Source organism: Heterodontus francisci, chromosome 7 (assembly GCF_036365525.1).
Source record: "Heterodontus francisci isolate sHetFra1 chromosome 7, sHetFra1.hap1, whole genome shotgun sequence".
In the NCBI taxonomy this organism is placed as follows: domain Eukaryota; kingdom Metazoa; phylum Chordata; class Chondrichthyes; order Heterodontiformes; family Heterodontidae; genus Heterodontus; species Heterodontus francisci.
This window is the reverse complement of record NC_090377.1, coordinates 50789410-50807470: the sequence shown is the minus strand read 5'-3', so window position 1 is coordinate 50807470 and position 18061 is coordinate 50789410. Positions and strand designations below refer to the sequence as shown.

Below are 18061 nucleotides of genomic sequence, written 5' to 3'. Positions count from 1 at the left end.
ACATGAATATGTGTTCAGAAGCTCATCTCAGGGTCAAATATGACCAAGTCTGCAAACAGTCTGGTTCAGTCTCAATCAATTGCCAGGAAGAGGGATGAGGTCTGTGGCTAGGGAACAGAATCTGTAGCGGGGACTGAAGAGGCCTGAGTCCTCCCAAAATTTAAGCTGGAGGAAAATTGTGCTCATCCAGTACTGGTGTCGGACTAGCAGTCTGACAAATTAGAGACAGTGGAGGGGTGAAGAGAAGAGGTGGTATGGGAGAGTTGGACACAACAGTGTACATGTGGAAATTGATGCGGTGTTTTCAGATGATGTCAAAGGGGCAGCATGTAGACGAGAAATAGGAGGAGACCAAGGAGAGATCCATGGAGGGCACCAGAGGTGACAGTGAAGGCAGAGAAGCCACTGCAATTGATTCTCCAGCTACAATTAGATAGATAAGAATGCAACCAGGCAAGTGCAGTCCCATACAGCTGGACAACACTGGAGACACATTGGAGGGGGATGGTGTGGTCAAGCATGTCAAAGGCTAAAGACAGGTCAAGAAGGACAAGGATGAACAGTTTATCTTTGTCACAATCACATAGGATGTCACTCGTGACTTGTTGTTGAGATGTACATTGCTTGTTGCCTTTGATAATTTATTACATTTCTGTCAGTAAAATTCTACCACGTCTTGCATATTTTAAAAATAGGATCTAATGAACAATTTTATACAAATCAGACCAGGTATACCTGTATGAATGAAAACGTGTCTTTGTAAATGGTAGTTTGTACGAAAGGCAGCATTACAGTGCTCACAGATATGAGATTTCAGGCATTTTAGCCCAAGTGATCCATCTTCATTTATCGTTAGAATCTGAAGAAGAGTGTGAAGAACCAAGGTTCAATCTTACTGCAACACAAAGCCTATTAGTCAAGTTATCCAACTGCTTCTGCTTAGACAAACCACAGATGCTGGTCTAAAATGATGTCAAAATTAAACTGTAACAAAGTTGAATGCAACTTAAGATTGCCAGGTTTGATAAAAAGCAATAACAGAAAGTGCTGGAAATACTCAGCAGATGAAAGATTATCGACCTGAAATGTTAACTCTGTTTCTCTGTCCACAGATGCTGCCAGACCTGCTGAGTATTTCCAGTACTTTGTTTATATTTCAGATTTCCAGCATCTGCAGTATTGCTTTTATTGATGAAAAGCAATTTGCAAATTAAATTGTGGCTCCACACAGAATGCATGATGGAAAACTAGGGCACCTGACACTGCAATTGAAGAGTTGGCAAAGAAAAAATTTTCTAATACAAACTAAAGAAAATAATCTACTGCGTACCCAATAAATATTTCACATTAAAAATTTCCATACATCATGATTCTTTTAAAAACACTGATATAAACTACTTTCTTTCTTAACCTATTTTTCTCTCCAGCTCTGCTGAAGGCGCTGACTAAATGTGAGTACTTTGTCCACAAGGGCCAGCAGCTCTTCACTCCTTAACTGGTATTTTGACCCATGTGACCATTCTTCGAGTGTGTGTCTCGATGGTATCAATACAATCACTGGGGCAGGACAGAAGAGTCTGATCTTCACCTTAGTCAGTGTCCACAAGCACACACATACATGCAGCTTTCAGCACAGGTCACCAGATAATGACCAGGAGTGAAAGCCCTTGCACATTTTTTTGCTTCCTCATTCAAGGCTGCTGTGGCCAACCATTGCACTTCACTGCTTATATTTTCCTAATGAAAATCTTCACTCTATACTTCCCTGTTATTTTTTTTTTAAACCAACCTGTGGAAACAATCTTTCATGGCTTGTTCATTTCAACCCTTTTATCATTTTGAAATCCTCTCTTAGGTCCCTCCTTAACTTTCAACCTATCTTCGCTGTTGTATTTTAGTACTTTTACATTAAATATGTACTTGAATTCAACATCAGTAACAACTCCCCTAAACAAGAGACCCTTTACCAGCACGATGTCTCAGTGAACATAGCAAATTCCAAGAGTCAAACAACTTGTCATTGTACTCCAGCTTACTGGGAAATATCATGTGTCACTATCCGAAAAGCACAACAGTATATCAGACTAACAGACTGCTAGAGTTACAAATATATCAATTATTTCAATATTCAGAGGAAATTAATTTCAGTACAACAGAAATTACAGACTTTACTGTTTTCTAAATGTGAAAACAAAGACACCTTTCCTGCACCAACTTTCAAATGTACAATTAAAGTCCAAAAAGTGGTCACTCACTTCTTACATAGAAAAAGCCTCCCTACTCTGTCCAGACCCCTCATGATTTTGAATACCTCTATCAAATATCCTCTCAATCTTCTCTATGCAGAAGAGTCCCAGTTTCGCCAATCGATCACCATAACTGACGTCTCTCAAACGTGGAGCCATGTTCATAAAAATTTTCTGCACCCTCTCTAATGCCTTCACCTCCTTCCTAAAGTGTGGTGTCTAGAATTGGACAAAATACTGCAGTTGAGACCGAACCAGTGCTTTATAAAAGGTTCACCATAACTTTATTGCTTTTGCATTCTATTCCTCTTTTTATAAAGCCCAGGATCCTGTATGCTTTATTAACTACTTTCTCAACCTGTCGGTGGCGCAGTGATAACGTCACTGGACTAGTAATCCAGAGCCCAGTCTAACGCTCTGGGGACATGTGTTTGAATCTCACCACGGCCAATGGTGAAATTTGAATTCAATTGATAAATCTGGAATTAAAAAGCTAGTCTAATGATGCCACTCAGTTCAAGGGCAATTTACGGATGGGCAATAAATGCCAGCCGAGCCAACGACGCTCACATCCCACAAAACCAATTTAAAAAATGATTGATTTAATTCATTAAACTGTGTTAAATACCCTGTTAGAGCCCCCTTTAAGTGCAGATGACAGCAATCAAACAAGAGCCAAGGCATTCCTGAACTATGCATCCTGCCCCCTTGTCTGCAGGTGTGAAAATTAGCTGGAAAAAGATGCATTCTATGCAACTTGGATTATTTACCTTAGAAGGAGAACGTTGCTTCCTTTTCTTTTTCTTTTGCAAATCTATTGGTTCTTTTTGTTGCCCTTTATCTTTCTTCAGTTGCCCAGCTTCTTCAGCATATTGGATTTCCTGTTTTACGTTTACCTATAGAATGACAAAGTGGTTCTGAAATTAAATTACATTCAAACCAAATTAATGCAGAAAATTATGCCAATACTAGCACAGGGTAAATGAAAGCTGCTGCAGCATATACCTTCTATTACTGAAACAAGGAAAGATATTATATGTTTCAGACAACTGTACAGTTTGCCAGCTTTTGACCTATCGTAACATAGGATAATATTGCAAAATATCACAGCAATTGCTGTTCGTCATCCACATACCATATCAAATCTGGATCGGAAGAAAAAACAAAATATCTGGGCAATATAAATGATGGTACATACTACTGTTTCAAAGAATCTTATAAATGGTTTGTGTTAGAAAATGCTCAAAAATCTGAATAAATCTGAGGAAAGGTAAGACACCAGAAACGTGATAACCTATTTTTGCTCTTTACCGATGTGAGCTGACCTACAGTATACTACTGCACTTTATTTCATTCTGAGCATGTAGTTTTTCCTTTTTAATTTTACTCATAAAGTGGCATCCAATTCTGTTCAGCTATTGGAAATGCAACAAATTTATCAATTGGACCAATAACCTTTCTCTCCCTCATAAGAAACCCTAGAAGTGCCATGATCATAGACTGTATACTCAATATAGCCATGTAATTTTTGGTTAAAGTTTATAGGTTAAAATAATCAGTTTGCAAGACAATTCTATGGCGGAGCTGTCTTCCGTTTGCTCAATGAATCAAATATGCTGCAGTGAAGAGAGCCAAGTAAATGTATTTAATGTATACCTGCTTTGTATAATTGTTAAAGATGAAAACAAACCAATTGTAACACCAAATATTCATCAGAATTCCGGTTGCAATCTGTCTAAACAAAAACTTTATGGGTTCCTTTGTTATAAAGCTACCCAGTACAACTCAAGGAAATTAAAGAATGCCTCCTCTCTTGTCATAGTCAGCATCACACTAGATTGCAAGTGCTATTGGATAAACTACAGACATGGATGCTGGCAAGCACATACACAGTGACACTTCTGGTTTTGAAGAAAACAGTGGGAGCCAGAAAGCTTATGCTATTCAAAGGCATTTTATCTCCAGTCTTCAGCTGTTCCAATGCTCTCCTGACTGGCTTCCAACCTTCAATGCACCATAGGTTTAAGCTCATCCTAAACTCTGCTGTCCATAACCTAACACCAAGTCCTGCTCACTGATCACCCCTGTGCTCACTGAACTACACTGGCTCCCTGGTCCCACCAAGACTTTGATTTTAAAATTCTTATCTTTGTGTTCAAATGCCTCTAGGCCTCAAACCTCCCCATTTCTGTAGCCTCCTCCAGTCCTATAAGCCTCCAAGATCTCTCCACCCCTCCAATTCTGGCCTGTTGCACATCCTCTATTTTATTCGATCTACCATTGGCAGCTGTGCATTTAGCTGCCTCGGCTTAAAACTCTGGAATTCCCTCCTTAAACCTCTCCACCTTTAAGACACTCCTTAAACTTTCCTCTTTGTCCAAACTGTTGGTCATGTACCCCAATATCTCCTACTTTGACTCAGTGTCATTTTTAAAAATCTGATTACACTCATGTGAAGAACACTGGGAAGTTTTCTTATGGTGAAGGCGCTATAAAAAGGCAAGTTGTTGTTACTCTGGCCTCGCAAACTTAAATCTATTCATTAGTGAGAGCCCACCAGCTTTGTTTTATTTTGGGTTGGTGGGGGGGGGGGTGGGTGCAAGGAATGATCGAGTCACAGTATTTCATATCAGTAACTAGGAAGGACAGCTTCACAATGCAGAACTTCATATTATAAAATCACAGTACACAGTGTATTGAGAACATAGGCCATTCAGCCTTTAAAAGACTGTTCCGCTACTCGATTAGATCATGACTGATATATATCACAACTCTGTTCACCCACCTTGGTTCCATATTCCTTAATACTGTCGCCTAAAAAAAACCTCAATTTTGAAATTTTCAATTACTCCAGCAACTTTCTGGGGAAGAGAGATTTCCAGATTTCCACCACCCTTAGTGTGAAGCAGTACTTCCTAACATGAATGTCTAACTTTAAGGTTATGCTCCCTTGTTCTAGACTCCCTCACCAGAGGAAATCATTGCTCTCTATCTACCCTATCAAATTCTTTAATTTTCATAAGCACCTCAATAATCACCTTCATCAGTCTTCTATACCCAAGGCATTGCAAACTTAGTCTATGCAACCTATTTTCATAATTTAATCCTAGTAGCATTCTGGTGAATCTACACTCCACACCCTTCAAGGCCAATGTGTTCTTCCTGAAATGCAGTTCCCAGAACTGAATGCAGTATTCCAGATATGGTCTAACTAGAGCTTTATACAAGAGCATTATAACAGAGGGAAAACTGCCATACCCCAGCCTCACTTTGGTCACTCTCTGATGGAGACTGTTTCAGCTCATCATCAAATTTGGTGTCACACCAATCTGGTCAGGAATCAGGCCCAAGTTCATACAGTAACACTAACATAAATGATAAGTAGATTTGCTCCAAGGAGGTCCTCTTGGAAGACTATTCTTTTCACCGCTTGTATAAATGGGAAGACAAATATGGCTCCACTGTCAATTTTCCACAGTCCTTAAATTGTGACTATTTTAAGATTTACTTAAATAAAATTGTGAAATGACACAGCCAAGTTGAATGACATATCTATGACTTATCTCTGAAACCGCCATCACTCCTTGAATAAAGGAATTCAATTGCATAAATTGAACTGTTATTTTAAATTGTAATAAATGTGAATAAAATTAGGGCTTTCACGCCAGAGATATAATACATTATTAATGACACAAAAGCACTTATTTTCATATTTTGGCTTATCTCTCAAGTATTGCCTTCTCTGTGCAAGATTCCTTATACCTTGCAGTCACTTACAACTGAGACAAGATTCCATCAATACTTCTGTCATCTACTGATTTAGGACTGCACATGTGACCAGAGATAAATTTCTGATTTCCATGGAAAGCATCTTACAAGATGGGTTGAGTTTACTCACTAAGTGGTGAATCTAATGCATACTGTACAAGTTTGGTCACTAATAAATTAATGTGTTATGGCTCGATGCCAATCAAGCAGTATTTCAAGTTACACTGCAAAAATTAATTCTAAAAACCAGTGAATCAAAATCTAAAAATCAGATCTTCTGATATAAGAGAAAGTTAATCTAGTCTAATTAGAGAATTTAATACAGCATTGTACTTGATAAAGAATTTATGTCATTTTTAAAACATTTGCCAAGATTAGAAAAAGTTGCAAGTATCTTTTTTTTGCCTCTCTCAGGAAGTTACATGACTAATAATGGAAGAGAACATTGGGACTCCTGGTGCTCTGTTTTGTTGTGACTGGAACAGGCCTGGTAAGCCAGCCAGTCTTTTCCTGCCCATGTTTTGTATAATTCACGTCCATATAAAGTATAGTGAGATAAAAAGCCATTGATAAAATTCTTACCACCCATTAACCGTGCACTGTTGTCGAACTACCCATTTAGCTTGACTACTTATATGGAATTAAGAAAACAGATAAATTAAGTTAAATGATACCACTCACATTAAGCTCGTATGTTAACTCTTGAGGGAGCCTTTCATGCCCATCATTCTCATCATCATCATTTTTAACCGTTTCCTCGTGGATCATTAGTTCATCATGTGAAATAAGCTCCTCCTGTGGGAGGGTACTTTCCTGCAAACCAGTTTCTGGTTGGAGAATTTCTTCATGAGAGATTTCCCTCTCTTCTAATACAGTTTCTTGTGCTCCTATATGTACAGAGGGCTGATCGGAGACCCCACCCACCACAACCAGCGGTCTGGAAGACTGCATTTCACTTATACTGCTGCATTTAAGAAAAATCCGATCAAGCTTGCCTTCAATATTCATTCTTCAGCAGGGTTTTTTTTATATCTGGAAAAAAGACAATACATTGCATTGTAACAGTTTATTAGCAATGATATAAAATGCCTTTACCATTATACATTATAGCAAAATAGGACAATACGAATAGTTGCAGCTAATATACTTCATTTCTACTATATTGATTACTACCAGAATGGACAATATCAACTGTTAAGAGGAATGACTACCAGTAACTTATTACTACCTGAATTAACTGATAAGAAAACTGATCCATATGTGAATGCAGCCCAATGTCAGCAATATCGATGAAAAAAGTGAAGAGTTAACTTCTCCTGTTCAATAATGCTGTCATTTCTTTTGGGCCTCCTTATCTCGAGAGACAATGGATACGCGCCTGGAGGTGGTCAGTGGTTTGTGAAGCAGCGCCTGGAGTGGCTATAAAGGCCAATTCTGGAGTGACAGGCTCTTCCACAGGTGCTGCAGAGAAATTTGTTTGTTGGGGCTGTTGCACAGTTGGCTCTCCCCTTGCGCCTCTGTCTTTTTTCCTGCCAACTACTAAGTCTCTTCGACTCGCCACAATTTAGCCCTGTCTTTATGGCTGCCCGCCAGCTCTGGCGAATGCTGGCAACTGACTCCCACGACTTGTGATCAATGTCACACGATTTCATGTCGCGTTTGCAGACGTCTTTATAACGGAGACATGGACGGCCGGTGGGTCTGATACCAGTGGCGAGCTCGCTGTACAATGTGTCTTTGGGGATCCTGCCATCTTCCATGCGGCTCACATGGCCAAGCCATCTCAAGCGCCGCTGACTCAGTAGTGTGTATAAGCTGGGGATGTTGGCCGCTTCAAGGACTTCTGTGTTGGAGATATAGTCCTGCCACCTGATGCCAAGTATTCTCCGAAGGCAGCGAAGATGGAATGAATTGAGACGTCGCTCTTGGCTGGCATACGTTGTCCAGGCCTCGCTGCCGTAGAGCAAGGTACTGAGGACACAGGCCTGATACACTCGGACTTTTGTGTTCCGTGTCAGTGCGCCATTTTCCCACACTCTCTTGGCCAGTCTGAACATAGCAGTGGAAGCCTTACCCATGCGCTTGTTGATTTCTGCATCTAGAGACAGGTTACTGGTGATAGTTGAGCCTAGGTAGGTGAACTCTTGAACCACTTCCAGAGCGTGGTCGCCAATATTGATGGATGGAGCATTTCTGACATCCTGCCCCATGATGTTCGTTTTCTTGAGGCTGATGGTTAGGCCAAATTCATTGCAGGCAGACGCAAACCTGTCGATGAGACTCTGCAGGCATTCTTCAGTGTGAGATGTTAAAGCAGCATCTTCAGCAAAGAGGAGTTCTCTGATGAGGACTTTCCGTACTTTGGACTTCGCTCTTAGACGGGCAAGGTTGAACAACCTGCCCCCTGATCTTGTGTGGAGGAAAATTCCTTCTTCAGAGGATTTGAACGCATGTGAAAGCAGCAGGGAGAAGAAAATCCCAAAAAGTGTGGGTGCGAGAACACAGCCCTGTTTCACACCACTCAGGATAGGAAAGGGCTCTGATGAGGAGCCACCATGTTGAATTGTGCCTTTCATATTGTCATGGAATGAGGTGATGATACTTAGTAGCTTTGGTGGACATCCGATCTTTTCTAGTAGTCTGAAGAGACCACGTCTGCTGACGAGGTCAAAGGCTTTGGTGAGATCAATGAAAGCAATGTAGAGGGGCATCTGTTGTTCACGGCATTTCTCCTGTATCTGACGAAGGGAGAACAGCATGTCAATAGTCGATCTCTCTGCACGAAAGCCACACTGTGCCTCAGGGTAGACGCGCTCGGCCAGCTTCTGGAGCCTGTTCAGAGCGACTCGAGCAAAGACTTTCCCCACTATGCTGAGCAGGGAGATTCCACGGTAGTTGTTGCAGTCACCGCGGTCACCTTTGTTTTTATAGAGGGTGATGATGTTGGCATCGCGCATGTCCTGGGGTACTGCTCCCTCGTCCCAGCACAGGCATAGCAGTTCATGTAGTGCTGAGAGTATAGCAGGCTTGGCACTCTTGATTATTTCAGGGGTAATGCTGTCCTTCCCAGGGGCTTTTCCGCTGGCTAGGGAATCAATGGCATCACTGAGTTCCGATTTGGTTGGCTGTATGTCCAGCTCATCCATGACTGGTAGAGGCTGGGCTGCATTGAGGGCAGTCTCAGTGACAGCATTCTCCCTGGAGTACAGTTCTAGGTAGTGCTCAACCCAGCGGTCCATCTGTTTGCGTTGGTCAGTGATTATGTCCCCCGATTTAGATTTGAGGGGGGTGATCTTCTTGATGGTTGGCCCAAGAGCTCTCTTCATGCCATCATACATTCCTCTGATGTTTCCGGTGTCTGAGGCCAGCTGAATATGACTGCATAGGTGTTGCCAGTAGTCGTTTGCGCAACGCTGTCATTAACCTGTATTTAAATAGTTCACATAGGCCCATCCTCAAAATTCAACCTCCCGCTCTCTCAAAATGTTTCTGAAAATATCATCCTAATTCAGTTCTGCACATCTCTCCTATAATTCCCAACTCAAGACCCTCCAGTCGGTTTCCATTCTACTGATCGCATGGAAACTACCCCACTTAAAATCATTATGACGTTCTGTGCGTCTATGGATCTGATGCACTTTTCCCAGTTTTTTTTCCTACGGCCTTCAAAACAATCAACTACTCTATCCTCCAGTGTGCTTGCTCCATAGTGCAGCTCCACATACTCATTTCATCCCTACTGTCCCAAAGTCACTTCATCTCCTTTCATGACCAGCATAGTCATCTCCATTACATCCTAACACTCACTGCAAAGCCCAATGGCTGTTCTATATGTATATACTGACCCGCAACATCTAGCTGGAATCAAATACATAGTCCAATGCAGGACCTTTTCAATAAGGAAACCCAAAACAAGCACTGGATATTTCAGAACAAACACCAATAAAAACCTCCATGCCTCAAAAAAATATTTTGCTTTAAATATATTCTTTGAAGCAACTTTCCTGGAAGTGCTTCTTGCCCCCTTTCCTGAGTAAAGGTCTTAGTAAACTCCATCAAGCATCATAGCTACCATCCTAAGAAGCCGTGACGACTATTTAAACAAAAGTACCCATAAAAAGAAACACAAGGAATGCTTTCAATATTAGAATCTGTAAAACAATGTAATAAAGTCAAGCGGAAATATTTAGATAATTAGAAATTCCAAGCATCACCTAAAGCTACTACGGCTGAATAAAATGTGTGTGTTTTCTCACCTTTTGCAAACAAATTTAACACATTCTGAGATGTGTTACATCACTGTGGATTTCTAAAGCATCGTCGGTTTCACAAGCTACAGCACAAATGCAGAAGTCTTCGGTCAGCACTGTCTTAGATCAATGAGGTGTACTGCAGCTAGTAAAGTAAAACATGTTCTTGAAAATACACTTTCACAAAGGTAGTTTCTCAGCAGCAAACTGGGAAGCCAAACTTGCTCATAACTGGAAAAGACTGTAAATGTATAGTTAATATTTTAATATCTATTTTTAGTAAATTGGGTGTTCAACACAAGATATCAGCGCTGGTGAATAAAAGACTTTTTTTTCAAATTTGATCATCTAGCATCAGCATCCAGCAGTCACAGAGCAGGTAAAGCAGAATCAGGGTTGGTGTAGGAGCGCATTTATACAGCCACTTTTAACTCATTGTCATGTACAAGTGACAACTTAATTGCTTTACAGTGTAAAATGACAGCAACTTAAAAGTCAGGTCCCACTCAAACTCCAAAACACAGCAGTCCGAGAACCCACAGGGAGGCTACTTCACACTGCTTAGAATTCAAACAGTAAATGCTGGAAGTATTCAGCAGGTCGCACAGCATCATACTGCTTGGGCTTGACACCTCACGGTGTGTAGCTCCAGTATGATGTTGCGCTGAATTTAAAGCTCACCTTCTCCTCACCCCTATCTGCTATTGCTATAACTCCAAGCTCTTCCCATCCATGACCCTTCCTCCCAACTAGCTTCTTGATTGTCCCCTGCTGGTCTCTTGCCTTCCCCTTACCTCTAGCCATTTGGTCCTTGATCCAGTGTTCCCTCATCTCCTAGGTATAAATCTCTAAACTTCCCACAGTGCACCATCCCTGGCTATCCTCCCAATAACCAGACTATCCATGTATCGCCCCCTTCTCCCCGAGCAGCTTTCTCCTCCATGCCATTCCATCTCACCTTAACATCCACTTGCTGACAAACCCCTTTGTTACACAGTAGCCTGATGAAAGCTAATAGTTTCCTGGTATTAAGCCTGGAAAATGGTAATTTTGTTTTTAAAGCATTTATGCACTTTATAGCAAAACAGCCATCTGACATTCGCCATCTAGGCACACATACAAAGAACAGTCTCTCAGCTCACATATGAAGATGGTCACTTGGTCGATGTACCCAAGGATGTCACATACCTGTGGAACAGCAGGAGTTGACAGGTTGGAGGAGGAGAGGAAGAGAAGAAAGCTAACAGGAAAAGGTAACCAGTACTCATTATGAGATTTAGCATTTGAAAACAATTTACATTTCTGCCATGAAGTATGTAATCCATAAATACCAAATGAAACATATGAAATGTACTCTATCAATTTGCCAATTCAAATAAAATATTTCTATTTTGCATTGTAATTTAATGCAACAGGGTCTTGCCTACCATTTTGATGCAGTGCAAACTTTCCTCCATTGTGGCTCAGGACTAGGGTTAATACATTGAGTCAGGGCGCCCTGTTGGGATAACACAATAAATCAGAAGTTAGTACATTGTACCATTTCATTTTATTCCAAAGGAATATTAAGAAACATTTAGATAATTTTCTTTACACCATATGGCTAATCAACAAGCTATTAAGATCATTCCACCTCAGGTGGCAGTCAAGCAAATCAGTTATCAAAAATAATTTGCTTTAAAGTCTACTCATCTTCATTCATTCCCCATCTATCTGAATTTAACTTTAAGTAATAAATTCCTACATTTCTATGTTATTCAAATTGCTTAATTCAAATTATCTTGAATATTTCTGGTTATTTACTGTTAATGAAAAGCCTTGGGAACAAATTTTACTTTTTCCCTTTGCCTAGCCAGGTTTCCAGCTCAAAAGAGAAGGGGGTCAAGATTACAGCCTACATTGGGCTCAAAACCAACTGCCTGCTCACTGGAGGGGCAGGGATATTCTTCCAATGTTGATCAACCAATGCCCCATGAAATCAATAATTTTCAAATATAGTTAATGTATCTTCCCACTGGAATGTTGTTCCCATTTCCCATTCCTGACCTGCCTGTCAAAGGGTGGTCTGTTATGACCAAATTCAGCAGGAGGTCAGCAACAAACTCTGCTTGGGAGGGAGGAGTGGCAGGATCTAGGAACGTCCTACATGCCTTAAAACAGGCTCAGCAAGGGATGACAGCTGGCCAAGAATTGTAATGCATGGGAAGGGCAGAGTTAAAAGGGAGGGGGAGCAATGGGGACGTAATATTTCTTTTTCCAAATGAAGGTAGTCAGTGAAGCCAATGAATTAATTAGCAAAACCAAGAGGTTTTCATTGCTAGAGGCTGGCTGGTTAATTTTCCAGGCCCTAAAAAGACAATGCAGTTAATACTTCCAGTGCAGAATACAAGACGACATCCCAGAAGAGATTTGTGGTGCTTGCAGTTGAAAATAAAAGTCAATAAGTACCAATATAAAAATTATATACTGATATTTCTCCTAGATGTACCAATTGAATGGCAGGGGGCAATCAGAATATAGTAGAGCGGTCACATAACATTAGAGGTTACATTTACATCCACTAGTGCAGTCCCTTTAGGATTTTAAGACCACTTCCCTATCTTTAATGTATAATGGATCTTGAAAACTTAAAAATCATACACAGAGACTGAATCTTAATAAGATTTAAGTTGACAGATAGGGTGAACAGGAAAAGAATATTCTCTCCAGTTCGGGAGTCAGGGACAAGAGGTCGTCAATTTAAAACTGTCACTATAAGTGAGGAGAGATTGTTGAAGAATTAAATTCTTTGCCACAGGGAGATCACTTAAAGTGACAAGTGTATGGATAAATACTTGAACCAAAGGAAGACAAATGGTTTTGGAGAGCACACAGGGCAGTGGGATTAGTTTTGGTTTGCTCTAATAAAGAGCTGGCATAGACACTTTGGTGCGAATAACCACCATGTAAACTTCAATGGTTCTACAAGGCCACATGCTGCGAACAACACAAGCTTGCAACAAAGTGCTGCCAAAAAACGAGCAATTTTGGTCAGGTTTCTGTATGTAAATTGTCAATCCATAGTTTTAGTGTCTGTTCTTGGGTATTCCATTCAGCATGCAGATATTTTCACAACTCAATATTAGGCATGCATTGTCAGGGTTATTTGTCCAAATCTCATTATGAAATGAGAATTCCTTGATAGGTGGTTGTGCATTGTACAGATTTCATCAATGGCCATTTTTCAACAAAAACAATTTGGATTTCCAGCTTTAATTCTTTTTCAACTTGTATCTAGAAGCACAGCAAAATTCCCAGTTAAAGAGATGTGTATCCAAATGATATTTTTCTGAACCTTTTCTAAACAGAGTTAAAAAATAAGTACTGCATCCTCAACAGTGTTAGCTGAACATAGTCAGGCTAAACTTACTTTTAAAAAAAAACTTTTTAAGGGAAGAAGGAGGTGGCAATAAAGATCAGTCTGGGCTGCTGGCAGAAACACAGGATTTTGAGAGATTGTTTGGAAGGACTGGATATCACAATGATACTAGGGCTTAGAGGGTTAAATGTGGAGAACAATCTGTAATTTCATGGTCTGGCATATCATTCACTGTACAATTACCATCAAACCAGGGGATCAACCCTAGCGCAATGAGGAATGTAGAAGAGCATACCCGGAGCAGCACCAGCTGAAGGTACAACACAGGACTACAGCAGAAGCAGAATGCTATAGAAGGAGCTAAGCAATCCCACAACAACGAATTACATGAAAGCTCTGCAGTCCTGACACACCCAGTCATCAATGGTAAGGGATAATTAAACTACTAACAGGAGGAGGAGGAGGCGGCTCCATGAACATCCCCATTCTTAATGATGACGAAGCCCAGCACGTCAGCGCAAAAGACAAGGGTGAAGCACTTGCAATCATCTTCAGCCATAAATGCCAAGTGGATGATCCATCCTGGCCTCCTCCCAAGATCCCTAGCATCACAGATGCCAGCCTTCAGGCAATTCAATTCACTTCATGTGAGCGCACTGGATACATAAAAGGCTATGTGCCTCAACAACATCCCAACTATAGCACTAAAGACTTGTGCTCCAGAACTAGCCGCGCCTCCAGCCAAGCCCTTCCAGTACAGCTAAAACACTGGTACCTACCGGACAAAGTGGAAAATTGCCCAGGTATGACCTCTCCACAAAAAGCAGAACAAATCTAATCCAGCCAATTACCACTCCATCAGTCTATTCCAAATCAGCAAAATAATGGACAGTTCTATCAAGCAGCATTTACCAATAACTTGCTCACCAATGCTCAGCTTGGTTTCTGCCAGGTCCACTTGGTTCCAGGCCTCATTACAGCCTTGGTCTAAACATGGGCAAAAGAGCTGAGTTTCAGAGGTGAAGTGAGAGTGATTGCCCTTGATATCAAGGCAGCAGTGTGGAATTAAAAAAGCCCTAGTAAAACTGAACTCAATGGGAATCGGGGGGAAAACCCTCGACTGGTTGGAGTTATACCTAGCACAAAGGAAGCCAGTTGTGGTTGTTGAAGGCCAATCATCTCAACCCGAGGACATTGCTGCAGGAGTTCCTCCAGGCAGTGCCCTAGGCCAAACCATCTTCAGCTGCTTCAATGACCTATCCTCCAACACAAAATCAGAAGTGGGTATGTTCGCTGATGATTCTGGTGTTCAGTTCCATTTGCAACTCCTCAGATAATGAAGCAGTCCAAATCCATATTCAGCAAGACCTGGACAACATTCAAGCTTGGAATGATAAGTGGCAAGTAACATTCTCACCACATAGTGCCAGGCAATGTTCATCTTCAACAACAGAGAGTGTCTAACCATCTCCCTATGACATTCATCTGATAAGCCCAGAAGCTTATCAGAGTCAGACGCATAAATACTTTGGCCACAAGAGGTCAGAGGCTGGGAATTGTGCGGCGACTAACTCACCTCCTGACTCTCCAAAACCTGTCCACCATCTACAAGGCACAAGTCAGGAGTGTGATGGAATACTCTCTACTCCCCTGAATGACTACAGCTCCAACAACACTCAAGAAGCTTGACAGCATCCAGGACAAAGAAGCCTGCTTGAATGGCACCCCATCCACCACAACAAACACTCAGATTCTTCATGCAGCTGCAGTGTGTGTGCCATCTACAAGATGCACTACAATAACTCGCCAAGGCTTCTTTGACAGCACCTTCCAAACCTGCAACCTCTACCACCTAGAAGGGCAGCAGACACATAGGAACATCACAACCTGCAAGTTCCCCTCCAAGTCGCACACCATCTTGACTTGGAGAAACATCACTGTTCCTTTGTCGTCACTGGGTCAAAATCCTGGAACTCATGTAACTAACAGTACTGTGGGTGTACTTTCACCACAAGGACTGCAGCAGTTCAAGAAGGCAGCTCACCACTAACTTCGAGGGCAATAAGGGATAGGCAATAAATGCGGGTTTGACAGCGATGTCCACATCCCATGAACAAATAAATAAGAGCGCATAAAGCTGGTTTGTATTCCGTTGAGTAAAGGAGACTATAGGGTAATCTAATCAAGGTGTTAAAAATGTTAAAAGGATTTGATAGGGCAGTTATGGAGTTACTATTTCCTCTGGTGGGGGAAAATCAACAAACTTTTTGCACACAAAGGGTGACAAAAATTTGGAAATCCCTTCTGCAAAAGGCTATGGATGCTTGGTTATTTGGAGCTTTCAAGGGAAGGTAGGTGAAGGTATTATGGAGCAAAGGCAGTAAAAGTTGAGGTGCAGATCATTCATGATCTAACTGAATGGTGGAGCAGGCCCGAGGGGCTGACTGAAACTACTCCTGTTCTTAATGTTCTCTAAATAGGAGTTTTTTTCCCATACATATTTCATTTTGGTTATAGTTAACAAAAAATATTTTTATAGTTTGTTAATGAAAACTATATTAGAGGCCGGTCCATGTAATAGTATATCAGACAAGAAACAAAATTACTCTGGATACTCAGCATTACATGGATCAGAGACAGTATTATAAAAATAATGTTCAAATTAACTGTTAAATATGAAACCCAAGACAATCCCATTTTATCCTGTCCCAATAAAGAAAGCAGTTATAACAAAAGTAATGAGACATTTTAAATAGAATTAGAAACAGAGTATTTAAGAAACCTTCTACATACTGGCCATATTTTTTGATCATCAATTTTGTATTTCTGAAACTTGAAAAGATTGAGAATCATTAACTCTTTCGTCTGAATGCCAATAAAAAGAGTGCCATGACCATTCACTCTGCACTGAGAGCTGCTATCGCGTTAAAAAGCTAAACCACTCATGTGCGATTTACAGTTAAGCTTATAAAACATCAATAAGATAATCTTGGGTGATTGTAAGGCTGCAATTATATCAAGATTTTAGCAGGTATAAATTTATTATAAATACCCGTTTTACAATTTAACAGGGCTGAATTTGCAAATGAAAGCAGGTCAAATCAGTGAAACAACACTTTTGACCATAACTGACCATAGCACCGTTAGACCACAGTTAGACTTGAGAAGATAAATGGCTTAGAACCATAGAAAAATTATGGCACAGGAGGCCATTCAGCCCATCATGTCTGCGCCGGCCAAAGAAAAACCATCCAAACTAATCCCACCTTCCAGCAACTGGTCCGTAGCCTTGCAGGTTACAGCACTTAAAAAGGTACCTGGACATGCACCTGAAAAGAGTTAAGGGTTTCTGCCTCCACCACTTGTGGTCAAAGGTGTTTTTCTGCACAAACGTTTCCACGAATTTTAGGTGGTACGGCATGGTTCAACTGAATGGAGCGTTCCAGGGCAATGTAGCGAGACCCATCCTTTGCAGCACCGAGGATAGGCAGAATATCAGCACACATAGGAACAGGAATAGGCCATTCAGCCCATCGAGCCTGCTCTGCCATTCAATACCATCAGAGCAGATCATCCACTTCAATACCTTTTTCCCAAACTATCCTCATATCCCCTTATGTCATTTGTATTTAGAAATCTGTCAATCTCTGTTTTAAACATACTCAATTACTGAGCTTCCACAGCCCTCTGGGGTACAGAATTCCAAAGATTCACAACCCTCGGAGTAAAGAAATTTCTCCTCATCTCTGTCCTAAGTGGCTTCCCCCTTATTTTGAAATTGTGTCCTCTGGTTCTAGACTCCCCAACCAGGGGAAACATCTTACCTGCATCTACCGTATCTATCCCTTTAAGTATACTGTAGGTTTCAATGAGATCACCTCTCATTCTTCAAAACTCCAGAGAATACAGGGCCAGTTTCCCCAATGATAAAAACAAAAAGTGCTGGAAATACTCAGCAGGTCTGGCAGCATGTGTGGAGAGAAAAGCAGAGTTAACGTTTCAGGTCAGTAACCTTTCAGTTCTGTGGAAGGTCAGTCATCTGCAGTATTTTGCTTTTATCCCAGTTTCCCCAATCTCTCTTCATAGGACAGTCCCGCCATCCCGGGAACAAGTCTGGTGAACCTTCGTTGCACTCCCTCTATGACAATAATATCCTTCCTAAGGTAAGGGGACCAAAACTGCACATAGTAATCCAGGTGCAGTCTAACCAAGGTTCTATACAACTGAAGCAAGACTTCACGGCTCCTGTACTCAAATCTTCTTGCGATAAAGGCTAAGATACCATTAGCCTTCCTAATTGCTTGCTGCATCTGCATGTTACCTTTCAGTAACTTATTGACAAGGACACCCAGGTCCCTTTGTACATCTACACTTTCTAATCTCTTACCATTTAAGAAATACTCTGCACATCTGTTCCTCCTACCAAAGTGGATAACCTC

General features: G+C 41.1%; 1 protein-coding gene across 1 annotated transcript in view; it reads right to left on the bottom strand.

Annotated features, from left to right (window-relative positions):
* The window catches only part of znf148 (zinc finger protein 148), a 47423-nt gene that overhangs the window by 15234 nt on the left and 14128 nt on the right, over positions 1–18061 (bottom strand). Inside the window, exons 2-6 of the mRNA XM_068035167.1 lie at positions 11692–11762; positions 10271–10409; positions 6696–7046; positions 3017–3142; positions 736–859 (exon numbers count right to left, since the gene is read on the bottom strand). Of these exons, the coding sequence (XP_067891268.1) occupies positions 736–859; positions 3017–3142; positions 6696–7022 (577 nt within the window). The 5' untranslated portion in view covers positions 7023–7046; positions 10271–10409; positions 11692–11762. The remainder of the gene's footprint in view (positions 1–735; positions 860–3016; positions 3143–6695; positions 7047–10270; positions 10410–11691; positions 11763–18061) is intronic.